Here is a 25,571-nt window from a genome sequence, read left to right as displayed (position 1 = left end):
AGGTAGCCTAGTGGTTAGAGTGTAGAGGTGGCAGGTAGCCTAGTTAGAGTTAGCCTAGTGGTTAGAGGTAGGGTGGCAGGTAGCCTAGTGGTTAGAGAGTAGAGGTGGCAGGTAGCCTAGTGGTTAGAGTGTAGAGGTGGCAGGTAGCCTAGTGGTTAGAGTGTAGAGGTGGCAGGTAGCCTAGTGGTTAGAGTGTAGAGGTGGCAGGTAGCCTAGTGGTTAGAGTGTAGAGGTGGCAGGTAGCCTAGTGGTTAGAGTGTAGAGGTGGCAGGTAGCCTAGTGGTTAGAGTGTAGAGGTTAGAGGCAGGTAGCCTAGTGGTTAGAGTGTAGAGGTGGCAGGTAGCCTAGTGGTTAGAGTGTAGAGGTGTCAGGTAGCCTAGTGGTTAGAGTGTAGAGGTGGCAGGTAGCCTAGCGGTAAACCTGGTTCGGTCTGCTTTCCACCAGACACTGGGAGATGAATTCACCTTTCAGCAGGACAACAACCTAAAAAACAAGGCCAAATGTACACTGGAGGTGCTTACCAAGATGAAGTTGAATGTTCCTGAGTGGCCAAGTTAGTTTTGACTTAAATCGGCTTGAGAATCTTATGTCAAGACTTAAATCGCTGTCTAGCAATGATCAACAACCAACTTGAGAGGTTGAAGAACTTTAAAAATAATAATAATTTGCAAATATTGTACAATCCAGGTGTGCAAAAGCTCTTAAGAGAGACTTACCCAGAAAGACACACAGCTGTAATCACCTGTACTGACTCAGGTTGAATACTTATCGAATCAAGATATTCTTTTTGTATTTATTTACAAAATGTTTTTACATTTTTCTTCCACTTTTGAGTATTTTGTGTGAAATTGTTGACACATTTTGTGAATACTTTCTGAAGCCTATGTATATACATGCAAAAATCTACGACTGTAAAAATCTACGACTGTAGCTCACAAATGTGGCCAGCATGGCAACCACAACATTCTGCAGCATGGCAACCACAACATTCTGCAGCATGGCAACCACAACATTCTGTACCATAATAACTAAACAAAAGAATGTCTCATCTCATTCCCTCACGGAATCAAATCAGATCAGCAAAGTGTGTGTGAGACAAGGATGAATTTAAAAAAGTGAACCTCCGCATTTTTATTATTGATTATTAAAATGAACAGGCATCTCTGACATGGAGCTTGTATATCTCAAAATATATTAGAAATATAACAATATTACCAATAATCAATATTGATCAATCACAACAATCTGCAGGCCAAGAATCCAAACCACATTAAAATGTGAAAAAAATATATATATAAAACTAATTAAAATCAGGAAAATAAAAGTAGAAAACAAAAAGAGAGAGATCCGAATCCTGTTGACAGATCCACTCCTGGTTTTAACATGTCTGCTGGTCTGTGGACGAAGGCTTTTTTGTCCCTGCACTAAATGTCATAATGTGACAGACTGTGGTTTACTTTCCCAAATAGAACCCTATTCCCTATATAGTGGACTACTTTAGACCAGGGCCCATATTCTGGTTTAAAGTAGTGCACTATAGAACCCTATTCCCTATATAGTGGACTACTTTAGACCAGGGCCCATATTCTGGTTTAAAGTAGTGCACTATAGAACCCTATTCCCTATATAGTGCACTACTTTAGACCAGGACCCATATTCTGGTTTAAAGTAGTGCACTATAGAATAGGGTTCCATAGGGCTCTGGTCAAAAGTAGTGCTCTATATATAGGAATAGGGTTCTATAGGGCTCTGGTCAAAAGTAGTGCACTATATAGGGAATAGGGTTCCATAGGGCCTCTGGTCAAAGTAGTGCACTATATAGGGAATAGGGTTCCATAGGGCTCTGGTCTAAAGTAGTGCCTTATATAGGGAATAGGGTTCTATAGGGCTCTGGTCAAAGTAGTGCACTATATAGGGAATAGGGTTCCATAGGGCTCTGATCTAAAGTAGTGCACTACATAGGGCATAGGGTTCCATAGGGCTTTGGTCTAAAGTAGTGCACTATATAGGGCATAGGGTTCCATAGGGCTCTGGTCTAAAGTAGTGCACTATATAGGGAATAGGATGGAACCATAGAGCCTTGGAGTCGTAGGCGAGGTCTGCTGATTCAATCTCACAGTAAGGTTGTAGTAGATACAGAAACAGCCCGTTTAAATTTACGGGGTTCATTTTGTGCCATTAATATCAAGCAAAACTTCTGAAGTCGGAGAACAAAATCGAAAACTAAATAAACCCAAAAGTATTGAGTGCAATAATATTCAAGGAAATAATTTTGAAATGCGTGGAACAAATGAATAAAATAAAATAAATAGTTTTCAGTGAAACACTGTGTTCAAACGCCCCCTCTTATACTGCTGACCCCGATAATAATTCTGAATTAATTGGTTCACACACACTTCAAAATTATTTCCTTTGCAATATATATATTTTTTTTCTCTCAATACTTTATTTTTTTGCAAAACTAAGACATTTGTTTTAGACTTCATTCGTTTCACTTGATAATATAAAATGGCACGAAAGTCCATATAAACTCAGCAAGCATACCAACCTCATCAGACCAACAGTAGAGGTGTTGTTGAAAACTATACTAGCTGTACACATCCTATTGACCAGAAACATTGCAGAGAAACTCAAAAACACTCCTATTAATCACTCTAAACAGTAAAAATAATATATACGCACCCATTTCCAACTTCCGTAATAACGTCATTTCTACAATTTAAGACTTTTATATAATAGTTTCATACGCTGTAATTTCACAACATAAGTCTCTTTTTTTTGGTGAAAATATAGTTAAAATGCAAAATATCTGACAGGAGGATATCTTTTTCCAAGGTGAGCTCGTATTGAAAAAAAAGTACCTGAGCCAATCTCTGACCAGGGAATCAGTCGAGCCAATCTCTGACCAGGGAATCAGTCGAGCCAATCTCTGACCAGGGAATCAGTCGAGCCAATCTCTGACCAGGGAATCAGTCGAGCCAATCTCTGACCAGGGAATCAGTCGAGCCAATCTCTGACCAGGGAATCAGTCGAGCCAATCTCTGACCAGGGAATCAGTCGAGCCAATCTCTGACCAGGGAATCAGTCTAAACAACAGTTCTGATTCCTTTCACTGTTACTACCACTCTGGAGATCAAAATAAAAGATCTTCATTAAATACACAACTCCCCCTTTAAAAAAAATAATGAAGTGTCAGCTGACTGAAAAACAGTACAAAAAACCAACAAGACAAAACATCGTAAAATATGTTTTTAGGAGATTAAAGCATTCATCTCATCAAAAACAAACCAAAGTATCATACAAATGGATCACAACAGTTCACACACCCTGGGCTTTCCACGGAGGTGATGTTTACACGGAGGTGATGTTTTCACCACACACCCCTGGGCTTTACACGGAGGTGATGTTCACACACACCCCTGGGCTTTACACGGAGGTGATGTTTTCACACACACCCCTGGGCTTTACACGGAGGTGCTGTTTTCACACACACCCCTGGGCTTTACACGGTGGTGATGTTTACACACACCCCTGGGCTTTACACGGAGGTGATGTTTTCACACACACCCCTGGGCTTTACACGGAGGTGCTGTTTTCACACACACCCCTGGGCTTTACACGGTGGTGATGTTTACACGGCGGTGATGTTTACACACACCCCTGGGCTTTACACGGAGGTGATGTTCACACACCCCTGGGCTTTACACGGAGGTGCTGTTTTCACACACACCCCTGGGCTTTACACGGCGGTGATGTTTACACGGCGGTGATGTTTACACACACCCTGGGCTTTACACGGAGGTGATGTTCACACACCCCTGGGCTTTACACGGAGGTGATGTTTTCACACACACCCCTGGGCTTTACACGGCGGTGATGTTTACACACACCCCTGGGCTTTACACGGAGGTGATGTTTTCACGGAGGTGATGTTTACACAGAGGTGATGTTCACACACCCCTGGGCTTTACCGAATGGACTAGCAAACACCACTATGTACGCAGCCTATATTATTCTAGAGAGGTAACAGTCTCAGCGAATTAAAGAGTTCCAACTGTCGTTCTTGTCTCAACCTGGTCAGTACCAACATTCTAGCCAACACATAGACCCGACAAATTCACAACGTCTGAAATCAAGTCTGTCCTTGGAAGATGGAAGGCAGAGAGGAAGTACTGCACTTGATTAAAGGGTTAAAGGGTAAAGCCATTTAAAACCATATTATCCCCTGAAAACAGGAAGTGGTGATGTATTAGTGTTTTTACAGAAGTTAACTGCATGTCTGGAATAACTAACATTGAGTTAGTTGTACCCCTAGATTTTTTCACAGTGCATTTAATTTCAGTAAAAGCAAAACTATTTTAGTTTTTTGGGGTTAAGATGCTCAGATCCTCTTCCTGGTATTAGATGCTCAGATCCTCTTCCTGGTATTAGATGCTCAGATCCTCTTCCTGGTATTAGATGCTCAGATCCTCTTCCTGGTATTAGATCCTCTCCCTGGTATTAGATGTTCAGATCCTCTTCCTGGTATTAGATGCTCAGATCCTCTTCCTGGTATTAGATGCTCAGATCCTCTTCCTGGTATTAGATGCTCAGATCCTCTTCCTGGTATTAGATGCTCAGATCCTCTTCCTGGTATTAGATGTTCAGATCCTCTTCCTGGTATTAGATGTTCAGATCCTCTTCCTGGTATTAGATGTTCAGATCCTCTTCCTGGTATTAGATGCTCAGATCCTCTTCCTGGTATTAGATGTTCAGATCCTCTTCCTGGTATTAGATGCTCAGATCCTCTTCCTGGTATTAGATGCTCAGATCCTCTTCCTGGTATGCACCACTGTTGTTATTGTTATTATTACACAACACATGATGACAACCTTTTAAATGTACTCAAACAAACACAAAAGGAAACACGAATCATGTTTAAACAATAATAATAATCTCCACTTCAAAACCATTGCTTTTTGCTGGCTGCATAACGACCTTTTGGCCAAAACAATCCATTGTTGGGACATATAACTTTCCTTTATTTTTCTCATTTTGTATATTACAACCGGCAAAAACATGCACCCAACTGCCCTCTGGGAAATGCAGTTTAAAAAATGTCTCCGGCGCATCACGGTGTCCATTGTTCCAGTCAAAAGGGCAGAGTTCAGTGACTGTATGATTCAAAAGTGCTTTATGTGGGACAGTAGGACTTTTAGAAAGTGGATTAGCATGTATCATCTGGGAAAGAAAAACAAGCACGTACGTGAGTACACACACACACACACACCACACACACAATTTCACCATTAAAACACACCGACGTGATGATATGAACGCTAACCTCCATGAATATTGATTCTTCCTAATCTAATCTGTAGTCAAGTGTTGGATTTCTGTCCATTCCCATTAACTAGAGCGGATGACCGTTCCACAGGTGAACGGAACGAACACCTGTGTGAGGACGGAAAGGTTGAACCTTTCACGCATTTACGTCGTCCACATCTCAGAGGACGTACCTACTCACCGTGATACCACCATTTTGTCTTCTTCGGATTCTTGTTACACGTTTTTACGTAAAAGGAGTTATCAGGGGGCCGTCTCTGCAGAGAGAGACAACCGTCATGATCAGAGAAGTGCTGGTATAAACATGGCATGTAGAGGTCCCCTCGCTCAGAGTGGAGGTGAAGTTACCTCTAGACAGTCATTTAGATTGAGATTCAATAGAGCTTTATTCTGATTCCCCCTCTACCTCACGTGTCAAACTCATTCCAGAGGGCCGTGTGTCTGCAGGTTCTCTCTCATCCCTTGTACATGATTGATGAACTAAAGGTCATTGAGTAGTTAGGACCTCCCCTCGCCTGGTTCTAAAGGTCATTGAGTAGTTAGGACCTCCCCTCACCTGGTTCTAAAGGTCATTGAGTAGTTAGGACCTCCCCTCACCTGGTTCTAAAGGTCATTGAGTAGTTAGGACCTCCCCTCACCTGGTTCTAAAGGTCATTGAGTAGTTAGGACCTCCCCTCGCCTGGTTCTAAAGGTCATTGAGTAGTTAGGACCTCCCCTCACCTGGTTCTAAAGGTCATTGAGTAGTTAGGACCTCCCCTCACCTGGTTCTAAAGGTCATTGAGTAGTTAGGACCTCCCCTGGCCTGGTTCTAAAGGTCATTGAGTAGTTAGGACCTCCCCTGGTTCTAAAGGTCATTGAGTAGTTAGGACCTCGCCTGGTTCTAAAGGTCATTGAGTAGTTAGGACCTCCCCTCGCCTGGTTCTAAAGGTCATTGAGTAGTTAGGACCTCCCCTCGCCTGGTTCTAAAGGTCATTGAGTAGTTAGGACCTCCCCTCACCTGGTTCTAAAGGTCATAAACTACAGATTGAAAGGAGAAATCTAAAACCAGCAGACACTGGGTCCTCCATGGCGTGACAGTGACAACCCTTCTGTATTATAGTGTCAATAGGGCGTGTTTAAAATGATGTCTACTGAACAAAAATATAAAAACGCAACATGCAACAATTACAGAGATTTGACTGAGTTTACATTTCATAAGGAAATCAGTCAATTGAAATAAATTCATTAGGTCCCCTCATCTATGGATTTCACATGACTGGGAATACAGATGTATCTGTTGGTCTGTCACATATACCGTTGAAAAAGGAAAGGGCGTGGATCAGAAAACCAGTCAGTATCTGGTGTGACTATTTGCCTCATGCAGCGCGACACATCTCCTTCACATAGAGTTGATTAGGCTGGTGATTGTGGCCTGTGGAATGTTGTCCCACTCCTCTTCAATGGCGAAGTTGCTGGATATTGACTGGAACTGGAACACACTGTCGTACACGTTGATCCAGAGCATCCCAAACATGCTCAATGGGTGACATGTCTGGTGAGTATACAGGCCATGGAAGAACTGGGACATTTTCAGCTTCCAGGAATTGTGTCCAGATCCTTGTGACATGGGGCCTTGTATTATCATGCTGAAACATGAGGTGATGGCGGCGGATGAATGGCACGACAATGGGCCTCAGGATCTCGTCACGGTATCTCTGTGCATTCAAATTGCCATCGATAAAATGCAATTGTGTTCGTTGTCCGTAGCTTATGCTTGCCGATACCATAACCATAACCCCACGCCGATACCATAACCCCACGCCGATACCATAACCCCACACCGATACCACGGGGCATGGTGTTTACATCAGGTTTGCGGTGGTGAGGCCGGTTGGACGTACTGCCAAAATCTCTAAAACGATGTTGAAGGTGGCTTATGGTAGAGAAATTAACATTCAATTCTATGGCAAAAGCTCTGGTGGACATTCCTGCAGTCAGCATGCCAATTAGACGCTCTCTCAAAACTTGAAACATCTGTGGCATTGTGTTGTAACAAAACCGCACATTTTAGAGTGGCCTTTTATTGTCCCCAGCACAAGGTGCACATGTGTAATGATCATGCTGTTTAAATCAGCTTCTTGATATGCCACAAGTGTCACGCTGATGGATTATCTTGGAAAAGGAGAAATGCTCACTAACAGGGAAGTAAACAAATGTGTGCACAACATTTGAGAGAATAACCTTTTTGTTCGTATAGAACATTTCTGGGATATTTTATTTCAGCTCATGAAACATGGGACCAACACTTTTTTACATGTTGTGTTTATATTTTTGTTCAGCGTATAATGAACTAACCCCTGTACCGGTAACATTATGCCAGGCATTTAGCATTTTATTCGAATTTGGCGTTCCCCAAAGGTCTGTTGTCGCCCCCTTACCTTTTCTTTGCAGCTGGACAGCATGCTGATAATGCTGAGACAGACTGACTGCACTGAGAGGGCTGGCGACCAGTCTTCTGTTAGTATGGACAGACAGATGTGACCGTTGCTATAAACGTGAGGATGTACAGGTATATTCTCTCCCATGAACATTACCTGAAAAGGAAAACCAACACCGTGATCAGACAATAATTAATTACATAGAATACCTTTTCCTTGTTTGAGTTCCATCTATATACAGTGCATTTTGTTACGTAAAAGCCTTATTCTAAAATAGATTAAATAAATAAAAATCCTCATCAACCTATACACAATACCCCATAATGCAAAACTTTTCCATTGAACGGAGCAAAGTAGAGAGAGATCTTTGATGAAAACCTGCTCCAGAGCACTCAGGACCTCGGACTGGTGCGGAGGTTCACCTTCCAACAGGACAACAATCCTAAGTACACAGCCAAAACAACGCAGGAGAGGCCCAGCCAGACATGAACCCAATCGAACATCTCTGGAGAGACCTGAAAATAGCTGTGCAGTGACTCTCCCCATCCAACCTGACAGAGCTTGAGAGGATCTGCAGAGAAGAATGGGAAAAACTCCCCAAATACAGGTGTGCCAAGCTTGTAGCGGCATACCCAAGAAGACTCAAGGCTGTAGCCGCTGCCAAAGGTTCTTCAACAAAGTACTGAGCAAAGGGTCTGAATACTTATGTAAAATGTGATATTTCAGTTTTTTTATATTTGAATACATTTGCAAACATTTCTAAAAACCCGTTTTTGCTTTGTCATTATGGGCTATTGTGATGTCATTATGGGCTATTGTGATGTCATTATGGGCTATTGTGATGTCATTATGGGCTATTGTATCGATGAGGGGAAAATAACAACGTATCCCACTTTTAGAATAAGTCTAAAACGTTAAAAAAAATGTGGAAAAAGTCCAGGGGTCTAAATACTTTCCGAATGTATTTGTCTTACGGCCTGTTAAAGGTCATCTCCGTCCTTTTCAACCTCATATTCATTGTCTCCAGCCACCACGTCAATGTCAAAAAAAAATGTGAAAACAGTGCGTTCCTTGATCTGTGTTTAAAAAGATTAGGCCCTAAAAAAAGTGTCAGAGTAGGATTAAAAGGAATTTTCCAAAAAAAAGCCAGAGGATTTTCTTGTTCCCAATGTCACGTTTTTTTTCTTTTGATGACGTCATCGGGTAGAACTTTATTTAAAATGTAGAAATGTGCAATTGTCACATATGTAGACACTGGTATTGTGAGGTGGCAGATTAGGAGAGGGGTGCCAGGAAGGGGGGAGAAAGGGGAGGAGTACATAGAGGGGAGGATAGAAAAGAGGGGGAGGAGCAGGAAGAAGAGGGGGAGGAGCAGGAACAAGATAGGGGGAGGGGGAGCAGGATGAAGAAAGGGGGGAGAAGATAGGGGGAGCAGGAGCAGGAAGAACAGAGCCGGCGAGGTCAGGAGGTCTAGACACAGCCGGCGAGGTCAGGAGGTCTAGACACAGCCGGCGAGGTCAGGCGGTCTAGACAGTGCAAGGGGGTTCCACCCCTTTATGTTAATATATTTATATTAGGGTTGGCCGGTAGATATACAGATTATCATACCGTTTCTGAACCATATTACCAAAAGTGCAGACAATTATTTAGGCAACAGGGACCTTCATCCAGGAGTGGATATAATGTCTTCCGCCTGGGTACCAGTCTCTGGAGCTGACATTCCACTCCATGTCATTGTCAAAGAGACTTGCCTTTCGTCAATCTCAACATTCAATATGCAGATGAATTTATGGTGGAGTTGCTCATTGGTTGCTGGAAATAACATGAATATTTTCCATGACAACATGTGGAGCCTCAAATAGAATTAGATTTATAACAAAATAAAATATTTCGCTGTGAGCTTGTCAAGTTGTTGTATTTTGAGGCTTAGAAATGTATTTAGTTTGAGAACTAGCAACTTCACAGATTTGTTTTGGACTGGACAAACCAAAAATGGTTGCATAGCAACCGGTCACCAACGTGTTTTGTGGAGAAGAATAAGTAATAGTTCCAATATTTGGATAATCATTGTGATTGGAGGATAGCTGTGAGGGTTATCGAATCAGGATCCAAGTCTTCTGTTCTCCTCGAGCTCATTTAAATGATAGAACGTTCATATTTGAAGATGGCAGAAAGACTAGTCTCTTTGCCAATGACAAGGAGAATGTTAGTTTAAGAGACTGGTTACTCAGACTAGAATATCTCTGCTGTCACCGTCAAGCTTGATCTTGACATTTCGCCACTTGGCGAGCAAGTTAGCCAACCAAAATGCAAAGTTGGAGCGCTGAGCTGGACATAGTTTATTTGACACAGCTTAGATTTCTTATTGTTTTCTTAACGTCTAGTTAGAAGCAGTTGGGTAACACAAAGCTCCAGGTCCTTTCCAACCACTCCACTAAAAATGACCATTGCTCCACATTTACCCAACACCCAGCTAAAACACCCAGCTAAAACCGCCATTTATCCAACACCCAGCTAAAACACCCAGCTAAAACCGCCATTTATCCAACACCCAGCTAAAACACCCATCTATCCAACACCCAGCTAAAACACCCATCTATCCAACACCCAGCTAAAACACCCATCTATCCAACACCCAGCTAAAACACCCATCTAAAACCGCCATTTACCCAACACCCAGCTAAAACCGCCATTTACCCAACACCCAGCTAAAACCGCCATTTACCCAACACCCAGCTAAAACCGCCATTTACCCAACACCCAGCTAAAACCGCCATTTACCCAACACCCAGCTAAAACCGCCATTTACCCAACACCCAGCTAAAACCGCCATTTACCCAACAACCAGCTAAAACCGCCATTTACCCAACACCCAGCTAAAACCGCCATTTACCCAGCACCCAGCTAAAACCGCCATTTACCCAGCACCCAGCTAAAACCGCCATTTACCCAGCACCCAGCTAAAACCGCCATTTACCCAGCACCCAGCTAAAACCGCCATTTACCCAGCACCCAGCTAAAACCGCCATTTACCCAGCACCCAGCTAAAACCGCCATTTACCCAGCACCCAGCTAAAACCGCCATTTACCCAGCACCCAGCTAAAACCACCATTTACCCAACACCCAGCTAAAACCGCCATTTACCCAACACCCAGCTAAAACAGCCATTTTATCATTTTATTATTATTATTTTATTATTATTAGAAGCAATTATTGTCGTAAAAAAAAAAATGTTGAAGAAGATATGCTGTGTGTTTAAAATAGAGCAGTAGACTGGAACCATCTCTACCTTACAGAACGATATTCACCCTCTTCATTCAGTTCGATGAATGATCCGTTGCTAAGCAACATGCCCACTCAGCGTACTCACAGAGCATGGATGGATCTTGACAGTGTCCTGGCTTGCTGATTCAATGGTTACTAAGCTATACAGTACTATTCATCAATGAGGCAGCGCTAGGCTAGCTAGTAGCTATAGTACTCAATGAGGCGGCGCTAGGCAAGTCCGTAGCACCAGTACTCAATGAGGCGGCGCTAGGCTAGCTATAGTACTCAATGAGGCGGCGCTAGACTAGCTCGTAGCACCAGTACTCAATGAGGCGGCGCTAGGTTAGTCCGTAGCACCAGTACACAATGAGGCGGCGCTAGGCTAGCTAGTAGCAACAGTATTCATCAACGAGGAGGTGCTAGGCTAGCTAGCGAGCTACAGTACTCAATGAAGAGGCGCTCGGCTAGCTACTTACCTGAGGTGAATCGAAAGGATACCGACTACTGAATTTGAAAAGCAGCTGAAATTTCTCTCCTTCATAGAGTGTGCCCGTGGCTCCTTCCATATCTACAATCCATCTGGAAGACAAGACACAACAGATACCATATTAAATGATTATATATTACTGTATATTTGATTCTCCAATATCAACAAACAAGTGTGTGTGTGTGTGTTCATGTATGGTCTGGGTCGTAGGTCAATCAGAGATGGAGAGGATGGGATCGGGTCCCTTGGCCTGGTCAACATGCCTTAGGATAATCCATTCACTTAGTGCTCATTCTGACAGAAAGAGCCACTGATAAATCCCTGTCATGATGCGTCGTTACAGAAGACCCAGTGGGAGTTAAGACACCTGACCAGTCCAGTACAACAGATCATTCAGATGACCTCTGAGGATCAGGTCATGTCTGTCCCCTCCTCACCGTTTGTTGACTCTCCCACAGGAGAAAGAGAGACACACTTAAGACAGAAACACGGGTTTTGAACTCCCCCAGTCCTTAGCGGTCCTCCCCAGTCAAACCAGATGATTTGTGGGACCAGGGCAGGCACTAGGCAGCAAACAGTGGACATTCTCTAGCTGCTCCCCCTCCCCAACTCCTGTGTGTATGTCAGTGTCAAGTCTGGATGGGTGTAAAACACTATTTTTAGTGTGAACTCTGAATCAATACATTTTCAAACGGGCATAACTTAAAAAACGACTTGGTTCATCATAGATCTTGGATGAAAAAAATGAACTGAACATTTGTTTTTAAATAAAATTTGTAATAATTGATTCAAAATGAAAAGCTGAAATGTCTTGAGTCAATAAGTACTCAACCCCGTTGTTATGGTGATCCTAAATGCGTGCAGGAGTAAAAAATGTGCTCAACAAATCACATAAAAAGTCGCATGGACTCTGTGTGCATTAAGTGTTTAATAACATACAGAATATATATATTTTTTAATGACTACCTCATTAGGGACGGCAGGTAGCCGATAGTGGTTAGAGTGTTGGACCAGTAACCGAAAGGTTGCTAGATCGAATCCCCGAGCTGACAAGGTAAAAATCTGTCGTTCTGCCCCTGAACAAGGCAGTTAACCCACTGTTCCCCGGTAGGCTGTCTTTGTAAATAAGAATTTGTTCTTAACTGACTTGCCTAGTTAAATAAAGGTTAAACAAAAAAATATAAATACATCTCTGTACCCCACACACACAATTATCTAGAAAGGTCAGTCAGTCAAACAGTGAATTTCAAACACCGATTCAACCAAAGACCAGGGAGGTTTTTCAAGTCCTCGTAAAGAAGGGCACCAATTGGTAGATGGGTAAAAACTAAACTAAAAAAGCAAATATTAATATCCCTTTGAGCATGGTGAAGTTAGTCACTACAAAAAACTGGCTCAGTGATTTCACCATGAGGCCAATGTTGACTTTTAAAACAGTTAATGAGTTTAATGGCTGCGACAGGAGAAAACTGAGAACGGATTAACAACTTTGTAGTTACTCCACAACACGAACCTAATTAACAGAGTGAAATGTAAAGAAGCTTGGACAGAATGGAAAATATTCCAAAACATGCATCCTGCTTGCGACAAGGCACTAAAGTAATTGTGCAAAAAATGTGGCAAAGCAATTAACCTTTTGCCCTGAATACAAAGTGCAAATCCAACACAACCCATTAGAGTACCACTTTACATAGTTTCAAGAAGAGTGGCGTCTGCATCATGTTATGGGTATGCTTGTAATCGCTAAGGACTGGGGAGTTTTTCAGGATAAAATAAAAATAAAAAATCAATCCTCAAGTAAAACCTGGTTATCTGCTTTCCACACAGAGATTAATCCACCTTTCAGCAGGACAATAATCTAAAACGCGTTTCCAAGAGTCCAATGGTGGCAAGCTTTACACAACTCCAGCCGACGCTTGGCATTGGTGATTTTAGGCTTGTGTGAGGCTGCTCGGTCCCGAAAAATAATTATTGTGCTGACGTTGCTTCCAGAGGCAGTTTGGAACTCGGTAGTGAAGGTTGCAACCGAGGACAGACAATGTTTACACGCAACAAGCTGAAGGGGTGTCCACATACATTTGAATATATATATAGAATAGATTACTTAATCTGTTAAATGTGTGAAATTAGTTTAGATATAGTTTAGGTTCCATTTTGAGGCAAGCAGGCCCTGCAGTTGATCAGGCAGGCCCTGATTATCAACTGATCAGGCAGGCCCTCTCGCATATTCCCTGCAGTCGGGAGACTGATCAGTGCAGGCCCTGCAGTCGGACTGATCAGAGCAGGCCCTGCAGTCGGGAGACTGATCAGAGCAGGCCCTGCAGTAAAGGAGTAGGGAAAATCAGAAATCATAAAACTGGTAATAAGTCCAGTTCACTTTGTGATATTAAGGTTTATAAAAATATGTTATAGATTTATTTAGAAAAAGTCAAGAACGGAGAGGGGGGGGGGGCTTGACAGAAAAAAAGGCAGAGTAATAAAGAAAACAATGAATGAGCAGAAAATGACAACTTAAGCAGTTCTTTCCAATATTTGATCGTTGTTTTGGTTGTTATCGAGCAAAATCGTTACGGTATGACAGCTCTTCCATCAACAACAGATGCTAAACCTTAACACGCACGCTGAGACCCCGAGTATGACACGGGCCTGATATTCCACTCGATCACATGGAATGAATTGATTTGTTTTGGGGCTGTTGTTCATTGAGAAACACACTTAAACTGTTATAATCGTATGTATCAGGCTGGCTGTTACACAATCCTAAAAAATACATTAGGAAAAAATAAAAAAATGTAAAAAAGGACATCATATGGAACAAAAAAATATGCTGCTAGTGTCTTTCAGTCAAGTCTGTGAATAAATCAAAATCAAATCGTCATAGCAACCATTACATAACGGAGACAGACGTCGGCCAGGCACACAGAGTATTGCCAAGCTGAAGCTCTTCATAGCAAAGCCACACCCCGGGCCGTACCGCCCTAAAACAAGGATAAGATCCAGCTCAACAGGTTCTGGAAGGTTCTCATTCCAGTGACTCATACTAGTCTTGACAGACAGAGATCTGGAGTGTGTTCATTGTTGCAATGCACATCGTAGCAAACAGTGGGAAAATGTTTCGCAATGAAAATAAACAGTTTCATATTGGACGAATTCAGGTAGGTAGGAAAGAAGAGTGTGTTTCCTTATGCAATGCAGAACAGCTGAAACTACTACTGAGCTTGTTCTGCGCAGCAGCATTCAGTCTATCCACTTCTGCATTAGTGAGTCATTTAACAGACTCTCTGATCCAGAGTCACTACAGTAGTGAGTCATTTAACAGACTCTCTGATCCAGAGACACTACAGTAGTGAGTCATTTAACAGACTCTCTGATCCAGAGACACTACAGTAGTGAGTCATTTAACAGACTCTCTGATCCAGAGACACTACAGTAGTGAGTCATTTAACAGACTCTCTGATCCAGAGATCCAGAGTCACTACAGTAGTGAGTCATTTAACAGACTCTCTCCAGATCCAGAGTCATTTAACAGTAGAGCCACTACAGAGTCATTTAACAGACTCTCTTATCCAGAGACACTACAGTAGTGAGTCATTTAACAGACTCTCTGATCCAGAGACACTACAGTAGTGAGTCATTTAACAGACTCTCTGATCCAGAGACACTACAGTAGTGAGTCATTTAACAGACTCTCTGATCCAGAGAGTGAGTCATTTAACAGACTCTCTGATCACAGTAGTGAGTCATTTAACAGACTCTCTGATCCAGAGACACTACAGTAGTGAGTCATTTAACAGACTCTCTGATCCAGAGCCACTACAGTAGTGAGTCATTTAACAGACTCTCTGATCCAGAGCATTTAGCACTACAGTAGTGAGTCATTTAACAGACTCTCTGATCCAGAGCCACTACAGTAGTGAGTCATTTAACAGACTCTCTGATCCAGAGCCACTACAGTATCATTTAACAGACTCTCTGATCCAGTCATACAGTAGTGAGTCATTTAACAGACTCTCTGATCCAGGGCCACTACAGTAGTGAGTCATTTAACAGACTCTCTGATCCAGAGACCACTACATCCAGTAGTGAGTCATTTAACAGACTCTCTGATCCAGAGCCACTACAGTAGTGAGTCATTTAACAGACTCTCTGATCCAGAGACACTCAGTAGGGAGTCATTTAACAGACTCTCTGATCCAGAGCCACTACAGTAGTGAGTCATTTAACAGACTCTCTGATCCAGAGTCACTACAGTAGTGAGTCATTTAACAGACTCTCTGATCCAGAGACACTACAGTAGTGAGTCATTTAACAGACTCTCTGATCCAGAGACACTACAGTAGTGAGTCATTTAACAGACTCTCTGATCCAGAGACACTACAGTAGTGAGTCATTTAACATCCAGTATCCAGAGACACTACAGTAGTGAGTCATTTAACAGACTCTCTGACTCTCTGATCCAGAGATCCACTACAGTAGTGAGTCATTTAACAGACTCTCTGATCCAGAGCCACTACAGTAGTGAGTCATTTAACAGACTCTCTGATCCAGAGCCACTACAGTAGTGAGTCATTTAACAGACTCTCTGATCCAGTCATTACAGTAGTGAGTCATTTAACAGACTCTCTGATCCAGAGCCACTACAGTAGTGAGTCATTTAACAGACTCTCTGATCCAGAGACATTTAACAGACTATCCAGAGACACTAGTGAGTCATTTAACAGACTCTCTGATCCAGTAGTGAGTCATTTAACACTCTCTGATCCAGTAGTAGAGTCATTTAACAGACTCTCTGATCCAGAGACACTATGGTAGTGAGTCATTTAACAGACTCTGATCCAGAGCCACTACAGTAGTGAGTCATTTAACAGACTCTCTGATCTATTACAGTAGTGAGTCATTTAACAGACACTCTGATCCAGAGAGACTACAGTAGAGTCATTTAGCAGACTCTCTGATCCAGAGACTCTACAGTAGTGAGTCATTTAACAGACTCTCTGATCCAGAGACACTACAGTAGTGAGTCATTTAACAGACTCTCTGATCCAGAGACACTACAGTAGTGAGTCATTTAACAGACTCTCTGATCCAGAGACACTACAGTAGTGAGTCATTTAACAGACTCTCTGATCCAGAGACACTACAGTAGTGAGTCATTTAACAGACTCTCTGATCCAGAGACACTACAGTAGTGAGTCATTTAACAGACTCTCTGATCCAGAGACACTACAGTAGTGAGTCATTTAACAGACTCTCTGATCCAGAGACACTACAGTAGTGAGTCATTTAACAGACTCTCTGATCCAGAGACACTCTGAGTCATTTAACAGATCCAGAGACACTACAGTAGTGAGTCATTTAACAGACTCTCTGATCCAGAGTCACTACAGTAGTGAGTCATTTAACAGACTCTCTGATCCAGAGCCACTACAGTAGTGAGTCATTTAACAGACTCTCTGATCCAGAGCCACTACAGTAGTGAGTCATTTAACAGACTCTCTGATCCAGAGCCAGACTCTCTGATCCAGTAGTAGTGAGTCATTTAACAGACTCTCTGATCCAGAGCCACTACAGTAGTGAGTCATTTAACAGACTCTCTGATCCAGAGACACTACAGTAGTGAGTCATTTAGCAGACTCTCTGATCCAGAGACACTACAGTAGTGAGTCATTTAACAGACTCTCTGATCCAGAGACACTACAGTCGTGATGACCTTGTTTGATCCACAGCCCAGCAACATGGCCGTGGCTAGAGAGGCAGTCTCTTATCTCTGGGTGTATCTGAAGAGAACATTAGACTTTGTCACTATTAAAAAAAAAACTTTAATGAGCAAGCCTTCCTTCATGACCTGGCCTCTGTAAATTGGTATAGAAATCAGCTTGATCCCCTCTGTCGAAGACACATGGATTATTTTTTTTATTTTTTTTCCAGTGGTATTGTTAACAACCTCTTAGAGATCGGGCTACTTTTATCAACATTCTGTTAAAAATCGCGCAACATTTCAACGTCCTGCTACTCATGCCAGAAAAATAGTATATGCATATGATTAGTATGTGTGCATAGAAAACACTCTGAAGTTTCAAGAACTGGTTCAATGGTGTCTGTGACTATAACAGAACGAGTTCCGTGGTCAAAATCGCAAGGAAACCTGATCACAAAATCGACGGAGAAAAAAATCAATCTGCCAGTCCATGTATTGTCTATTGGAAGGAAAAATAGTTAAGGCTGAGAATACAGTTCCTATAGCTTCCACACGATGTCGCCAGTGTTGTGATTTCAATTCAACTAAATCGTTGGTCATCTGAGTAATAGCCACATCCAGTTGTCAAGTCCACAGCTGTAAACAATGGAACCGGAAAAGTTGACTACGTTTCCCAAACTTCTGCCTATTGAATACAGATCGCTCCGTGATCAATTTGATCGTTTATTAACGTTTAGTAATACCTAAAGTTGGATTACAGAAGTAGTTTGAAGTGTTCTGTCAAAGTTTATAGGCAACTTTTTTAATTAAAAAAAAATAACGTCACGTTTAAAAAAAAGTGTTTTTCCTGGATCTGAAGGTCTTCATAAATGTTTTGGGTACACAAGGACCGATTTAATCGAAAAAAAGACCCAATTGTGATGTTTATGGGACATATAGGAGTGCCAACAAAGAATCTCGTCAAAGGTAATGAATGTTTTATATTTTATTTCTGCGTTTTGTGTAGCGCCGGCTACGCTAATTCCTTTGTTTACGTCCCTTCTGGTATTTCGGCGTGTTGCCTGCTATCAGATAATAGCTACTCATGCTTTCGCCGAAAAGCATTTTACAAATCTGACTCGTTGGCTAGATTCACAGCGAGTGTAGCTTGAATTGAGTACCCTGCATGTGAATTTTAATGAACGTTTGAGTTTTAACGAGTGCTATTAGCATTTGGCGTAGCGCATTTGCATTTATTGTTGGCAGGGGGTGCGGTTGCGTCCCGGGTGGGCCAGACAGGTTAACAAACACACACGCATAAAGAACATGACAATTAAAAACAGGTTCAGCCCGTGGTTCAACTGTGATCTGGAAGAGTTACTCCTCAAGAATCACATTTGGCGAAAAACTTTGCACACGCACATACTCAGGCTGACTGGCTCTCATTCAGGCAAATGAGAAATCAGTGCTCTCAGGCTATCCGGAAGGCCAAAGTTAGTTACTTTAAGGAGCAGTTCTCTCTGTGGGTCGAACCCCAAGAAGTTCTGGAAAACGGTTAAAGACCTGGAGAATAAACCCTCCTCCTCACAGCTGTCCATGTCCCTTAATGTTGATGATGTTGTTACTGACAAGAAGCACATGGCTGAGCTTTTTTTCACCACTTCATTAAGTCAGGATTCCTCTTTGACTCAGCCACGCTCCTTGCTGTCCAACATTCTCATCTCCCACCACTTCTAATGCGTCCCCGATGCTCCTCCCTCTTTTTCCCCTGCCCCACTACAAAGTTTCTCCCTAGGCATCACTGAGTCCGAGGTGTTAAAGGAGCTCCTTAAACTGGACAAAACATCTGGGTCAGATGGTTTAGACCCTTTCTTCTTTAAGGTTGCTGCCCCTATAATCACCAAGCCTGTCTCTTACCTTTTTAACATGTCTCTCCTCTCTGGGGAGATTCCCATTGCTTGGAAGGCAGCCACGGTTCGTATATATTTAAAGAGGGAGATCAAGCTGATCCTAACTGTTATAGGCCTATTTCTATTTTTCCCTGTTTATCAAAAGTGTTGGGAAAACTTGCCAATAATCAACTGACTGTCTTTCTTGATGTCGATAGTTCTCTCTCTGGTATGCAGTCTGGTTTCCGCTCAGGTTATGGATGTCACTGCAACCTTAAAGGTCCTCAATGATGTCCCCATTACCTTTGATTCTAAGCAATATTGTGTTGCTGTTTTTATTTGCTTGGCCATAGTTTTTGATACGTTAGATCATTCCATTCTTGTGGGCCAGCTAAGGAGTATTGGTGTCCCTGGCCTGGTTTGCTAACGACCTCTCTCAAAGAGTGCAGTGTACAAAGTCAGAACATCTGATGTCTCAGCCCCTGCCTGTCACTAAGGGAATACCCCCAAGGCTCAATCCTAGGCCCCACGCTCTTCTCAATTTACATTTAAAAAAAATTGCTCAACCAGTTGGAAGCTCTCTCATTCATTTATATGCAGATGACTGTCTTATACTCAGCTGGCCCCTCCCCGGATTTTGTGTTAAACACTTGACAACAAAGCTTTCTTAGTGTCCAACAAGCTTCACCTACCCTTAACCTTGTCCTGAACACCTCCAAAACAAAGGTCATGTGGTTTTGTAAGAAGAATGCCCCTCTCCTCACCGGTGTGATTACTACCTCTGAGGGTTTAGAGCTTGAGGTAGTCACCTCATACAAGTACTTGGGAGTATGGCTAGACGGTACACTGTCCTTCTCTCAGCACATATCAAAGCTGCAGGCTAAAGTTAAATCTAGACTTGGTTTCCTCTGTCGTAATCGCTCCTCTTTCACCCCAGCTGCCAAACTAACCCTGATTCAGATGACCATTCTACCCATGCTAGATTACTGAGACGTAATTTATAGATCGGCAGGTAAGGGTGCTCTCGAGCGGCTAGATGTTCTTTACCATTCGGCCATCAGATTTGTCACCAATGCTCATTATAGGACACATCACTGCACTCTATACTTCTCTGTAAACTGGTCATCTCTGTATAACCATCGCAAGACCCAGTGGTTGATGCTTATTTATAAAACCCTCTTAGGCCTCACTTCCCCTTATCTGAGATAACTACTGCAGCCCTCATCCTCCACCCGTTCTGCCAGTCACATTCTATTAAAGGTCCCCAAAGCACACACATCCCTGGGTCGCTCGTCTTTTCAGTTCTCTGCAGACTGGAACGAGCTGCAACAAACACTCAAACTGGACAGTTTCATCTCCATCTCTTCATTCAAAGACTCAATCATGGACACTCTTAGTGACAGTTGTGGCTGCTTCATGTGATGTATTGTTCCCAAGAGGTGCAGAGGTCTAAGGCATTGCATCTCAGTGCAAGAAGCGTCACTACAGTCCCTGGTTCGAATCCAGGCTGTATCACATCCAGCCGTGATTGGGAGTCCCATAGGGCGGCGCACAATTAGCTCAGCGTCGTCCGGGTTTGGCCGGGGGCAGGCCTTCATTTCAAATAAGAATTTGTTCTTAACCTCTTGAAACTCTGGGGGCAGTAATTCATTTTTGGATGAAAAACGTTCCCGTTTTAAACAAGATATTTTGTCACAAAAAGATGCTCGACTATGCATATAATTGATAGCTTTGGAAATAAAACACTTTGCAGTTTGGTTGCAGTTTCATCTTGGTTTTGCCTGTAGCTCCCGTTCTAAGGCACTCACAGACAATATCTTTGCAGTTCTGGAAAATTCAGAGTGTTTTCTTTCCAAAGCTATCAATTATATGCATAGTCGAGCATCTTTTTGTGACAAAATATCTTGTTTAAAACGGGAACGTTTTTCATCCAAAAATGAAATTGCGCCCCCAGAGTTTCAAGAGGTTAACTGTCCTCCCTTGTTAAATACATTTTAAAAAGCTACCTAATCACCTGAACCTGGGATTTGTGTACTGTGTTTTTCTTCTATACATGATGGATAGATCCATATTGACGCCCCTGAGTACAGAGCAGGTTCTTGGTGTTTATCTTCTTTCACAATGAAACGAGCCAGTGGGAAATGTTATAGATCTGTGCAACAAAGCAAGACATGCATATCCACACTAGGACACATAAGAGTCAGCAAGCTGATGTACACTCACTGTGTGATGGTGTTCTGTACACTTTTCTCATTGAGTGTCATTCCAGGGGGTGGATCATTTTGCAAAGCCATTAGTTCCTTTTGTAGCCTTTTCTGTAAGAGAAGAACAAACATGTTTAAACTGTAGCCATATTTGAATATTTGGAGGTACAATTTTCAGATTTCTGTGGAGAACAAAAAGAAAGAAAGAAGTGTAAACATGAAGCCAACCTGAGGTCACCCAGACGAGATTAAACAAATCCCCAGTGTTCAGAGACTAGATACAAATCAAGCCAGCTGGATGTGTCGTAATATCCTCTAGCTAAATAAAAGCCTGCTGCGTGCTTCCCAGTTCATGCATATGACAACATTTTGTTGTGTTTCCTGGTTTTACATTTTGGTGTTTGTTTTTTTTCTTCGTTCTAATTTTTTTTTTTGAAAGGAGCATGCTTATTTAAGATAGTGAGGAAATCATTTTTAAAAGAATAACCAGGCATCCTGATGGAATGAGGTAAAGATCCTTCCAGGATACCCCGGGCCAGGTCCATTAGAAAGGCCTGCTTGCTGAAGTGTTTCAGGGAGCGTTTGACAGTGATGAGGGGTGGTCGTTTGACCGCGGACCCATTACGGATGCAGGCAATGAGGCAGTGATCGCTGAGATCCTGATTGAAGACAGCAGAGGTGTATTTAGAGGGCAGGTTGGTCAGGATGATATTGAGGGTGCCCGTGTTTACGGATTTGGGGTTGTACCTGGTATGTTCCTTGATAATTTGTGTGAGATTGAGGCCATCTAGCTAAGATTGTAGGACGGCCGGAATGTTAAGCATATCCCAATTTAGGTCACCTAGCAGAACTAACTCTGAAGATGGGGCAATCAATTCACATATGGTGTCCAGGACACAGCTGGGGACTGAGCGGAGTCTATAACAAGCGGCAACAGTGAGAGACTTATTTCTGGAAAGGTGGATTTTTAAAAATAGAAGCTCGAAATGTTTTGGTACAGACCTGGATAGTATGACAGAACTCTGCAGGATATCTGCAGTAGATTGCAACTCCACCCGCTTTGGCAGTTCTATCTTGGTGGACAATGTTGTAGTTGAAAATTTCTGAATATTTGGTCTTCAGTATCATTAAAGGTGAAGACTTATTTTATCAAATCAATTCTCTGTAATTATTATTACGTGATTAAACGAATTATGTAAATTTAATTGACTAGGAAGTTGGGGCACCACGGAAAATTTCGTTTTCCAAATATAACTCTTCAGACACATTAATATCTGATCAATTAGTCTTCCGATATGACAGCTTGGTATAGAAAGAAACGGGGGTGTGGACCAATAAATGAGCGGGAAAGGCTAAATGGATCACTACACACAGTGGGTCATTTATTCATTGAAATGCTAATCCTTTGCACAAAAACGCTCGCTCATTCGCGAATAATTGCAATCAATATATTTACGCCCATTTGTCGTTGTTGTCTTCTCCGTTGGAATCGCCGGTCCGTCTGCTGGAGAGTCAGTTCATCAGAGAGTCTCTGGTGACTCATGGCGGTTGCTCTATCGGCGGCTCCTGACGGTGTCTGTTGTACTGGGTACGTCAGGTGTCCATTGTTCTTAGAGTAGATGTTCCGGCGGTTGTCGGTATTCGTATTCCAGGTTTACATCACTTCTTGCTGCAGACTAGTAATTAGTATCTAAGATTTGCTCTTATTCTGTAGGGATCGATAGTCTTAGAGTTTAACCATTTCCAGACGTGTAGCCAATGCGCCACGTGGTTTTCCGGTCTTGGTACTCAACCATTTCAACCACTGGGGGGGTTTGCTTTGTCTGAAGAGGATTTCCTCAGGAGGGAGTTTTATCCGTAACAATAGAAAAGGGCGGTTCCATGACGCCAGATCATGTCTGTGCTAACAGGGGAGTGGCCGCTGACTAGTTAACCTTTACAGGGAATACAATTCTCTCATTCTAAAAAGGTTAAAATCACATTACATCATTTCACAAATACTTTAATCTTTACTCATTCATTTATACAAGAATTGGATGCAAACCCCAAAATGTAGAAATGTACACATTCAGAGATAGTTACGCGTCTTCCATGAGGTCACCAAATGAAACACATTCGTCATACCCGTCTCCTACCTGTCAACGGACCCAACACACATTCTTACAAGTGGACATACAGTTTAATTCTCCCATTTTGAGGATTTAGGAGTTTGGCCAAGTGAAATCCCTTGTTCTCTTTCCACACTCTCTTTCTGCATGGCCTGGGGGAGAGTCTCTGCCAGGAAATTACAACCTGAGATAACAGAACCTGGGTGTAGGAGAAAATGAGAGAGGGGAAGCCACGATCTAAAACCAGAAAGGGCCACGTCATGACACTAGGTTCTGGCTTTTCTAGGGAGTTTTTCCTAGCCACTGTGCTTCTACAACGGCATAGCTTGCTGTTTGGGGTTTTAGGCTGGGTTTCTGTACAACACTTTGACATCGGCTGATGTAAAAAGGGCTTTATAAAATACATGTGATTCAAAGTTGGAAGCACAGAATCGTCTAGAATGTCATTGTATGCTGTAGCGATAAGATTTCACTTCACTGGAACTAAGGGGTCCGAATCATGAAAAACAGCCCCAGACCATTATTCCTCCTCCACCAAACTTTACAGTTGGCACAATGAAGTCGGGCAGTAGCGTTCTCTTGGCGTCCGCCAAACCCAGATTCGTCCATCTGACTGCCAGATGGTGAAGCGTGATTCAGAGAACGTGCTGCCACTGCTCCAATAGCGGTGAGCTTTACACCACTCCAGCCAACGCTTGGCATTGCGCATGTGTGCGCATGTGTGCGCTTGTGTGCGGTTGCTCGGCCATGGAAACCCATATCCTGAAGCTCTCAATGAACCGTTATTGTGCTGACATTGCTTCCAGAGGTAGTTTGGAACTTGGTAGTGAGTGTTACAACCGAGGACAGATTATTTTTACGCGCTACGGGCTTCAGCACTCAGCGGTTCCGTTCTGTGAGCTTGTGTGGCCTACCACTTCGTGGCTGCGCCGTTGTTGCTCCTTAATGTTTCCACTCCACAATAATAACAACACTGGGGGCCGCTCTAGCAGTGCAGAAATTTGATGAACTGACTTGTTGGAAAGGTGGCATCCTATGATGGTGCCACGTTGAAAGTCACTGAGCTCTTCTGTAAGGTCATCCTACTGTCAATGTTAGGCTATGGAGATTGCATGACGGTGTGCTCGATTTCATATCTGTCAGCAACGTTTGTGGCTGAAATAGCCAAATCCACTCATTTGTAAGGGTGTCCATATACTTTTGAATATATAGTGTGTGTATACGGACGCCTTAACCTTGCGTCTGCTACTCGCATTAACTCTTGTCTACACTAACAGTAATATAACTAACGTTGCACAGCTATTAGCTTAGAAGTGTTTACTATCATAACAGGTAGCTAAAATTTGGACAACCAGTTGCCTGGATAAGGTGTCAGCGAGATAGGGTTTCAGAACACAAAGCTAGCTAATCCACTTCATGAATTCAGACAAGCTGACCCAGTCAGCCAGCTGACATAGCGAACAACTTTAGCTAGCTAACGTTAGCATGCTAGCTAGCTGTTCATGTTGCTCGCCGCCATGTCACTGCACTCATAAACCACCGGTAACTATGTTTGTTAGTTCAGTTTGCTAGCTAGCTAACTAACTATTTAAAACGTGAAACTGAGAGTCCAACAGGGGGAGGGGGAAGTAGTATCTAACTAGCTAACGTTAGCTTGCTAACGTCGTTAGCAACTCTGTTCTTTCTAGCTGTTCATGATAACTAGATGCAGGCGTTGAAACCGAGGTAACTTATAAAATAACAATTAAAACGTCAAAAAAATAATAATAAACCTCGCATCTTAAAACAGACCCGTGTTATTTATATACATACAAATACTGATTTATTTTTTTAAATGTGTTGAAATATCAGAGGAAAAGATAATAGAAGGTGATGACTGTCTGTCGAGAACCTACCTGCATCGACGCCATGATGGAAACCCCCTGCGTCAGAGCGACGCAAAACGTGACGCTGCGTCAGGATATCACATGGGATGGGGGGAAGCGTTGTGAAAATGAAGTGAGACAATTCTTCCCCTTTCCCAGGACGTGCTGTGCAGGGCAACAGAAAAGCCAACTAAAGACTCTTGTATTGAGTCCTCGAGCGGCGCCTTTAATCGGGAAAAACGTGAATTCAATTGAGATGTCACTTGGTGGACTAGAAACTGTACTGAAAAAATGACCTCTTGTAGTTGCATTAAGATAAAAGGGCCCGTTT

The 25,571-nt window shown here is 42.6% G+C and overlaps 1 protein-coding gene across 2 annotated transcripts; it reads right to left on the bottom strand.

Annotated features, from left to right (window-relative positions):
* Positions 1-1,116: 1,116 nt before the first annotated feature.
* Positions 1,117-25,316, bottom strand: LOC135522961 (probable ubiquitin-conjugating enzyme E2 W-B). 2 transcript variants are annotated; one of them, XM_064949690.1, is made up of 6 exons: positions 25,271-25,316; positions 21,287-21,378; positions 11,487-11,589; positions 7,743-7,898; positions 5,499-5,582; positions 1,117-5,220 (listed from the first exon to the last, which is right to left on the bottom strand). In XM_064949690.1, the coding sequence occupies exons 1-5, from the start codon at positions 25,283-25,285 to the stop codon at positions 5,499-5,501; spliced, it is 450 nt and encodes a 149-aa protein (XP_064805762.1). In that variant the 5' UTR covers positions 25,286-25,316; the 3' UTR covers positions 1,117-5,220. The 2 variants fall into 2 exon arrangements, with proteins under 2 accessions (XP_064805762.1, XP_064805761.1); XM_064949689.1 differs by having other exon boundaries at positions 5,507-5,582.
* Positions 25,317-25,571: the final 255 nt, after the last annotated feature.

The sequence above is a fragment of the Oncorhynchus masou genome, chromosome 30, assembly GCF_036934945.1.
Source record: "Oncorhynchus masou masou isolate Uvic2021 chromosome 30, UVic_Omas_1.1, whole genome shotgun sequence".
NCBI lineage: Eukaryota > Metazoa > Chordata > Actinopteri > Salmoniformes > Salmonidae > Oncorhynchus > Oncorhynchus masou.
The sequence above is the reverse complement of the archived record's forward strand: the minus strand, read 5'-3'. Positions and strand labels throughout refer to the sequence as shown.

What these genes read in the sequence shown, in the direction of transcription:
- LOC135522961 (XM_064949689.1), bottom strand. An exon ending in ATCCTTTCGATTCACCTCAG is followed by an intron (nt 7,899 to 11,486) that starts GTAAGTAGCTAG and finishes TTTCCTTTTCAG; the next exon opens with GTAATGTTCATGGGAGAGAA. An exon ending in TGTCCAGCTGCAAAGAAAAG is followed by an intron (nt 5,583 to 7,742) that starts GTAAGGGGGCGA and finishes CTCTCTCTGCAG; the next exon opens with AGACGGCCCCCTGATAACTC.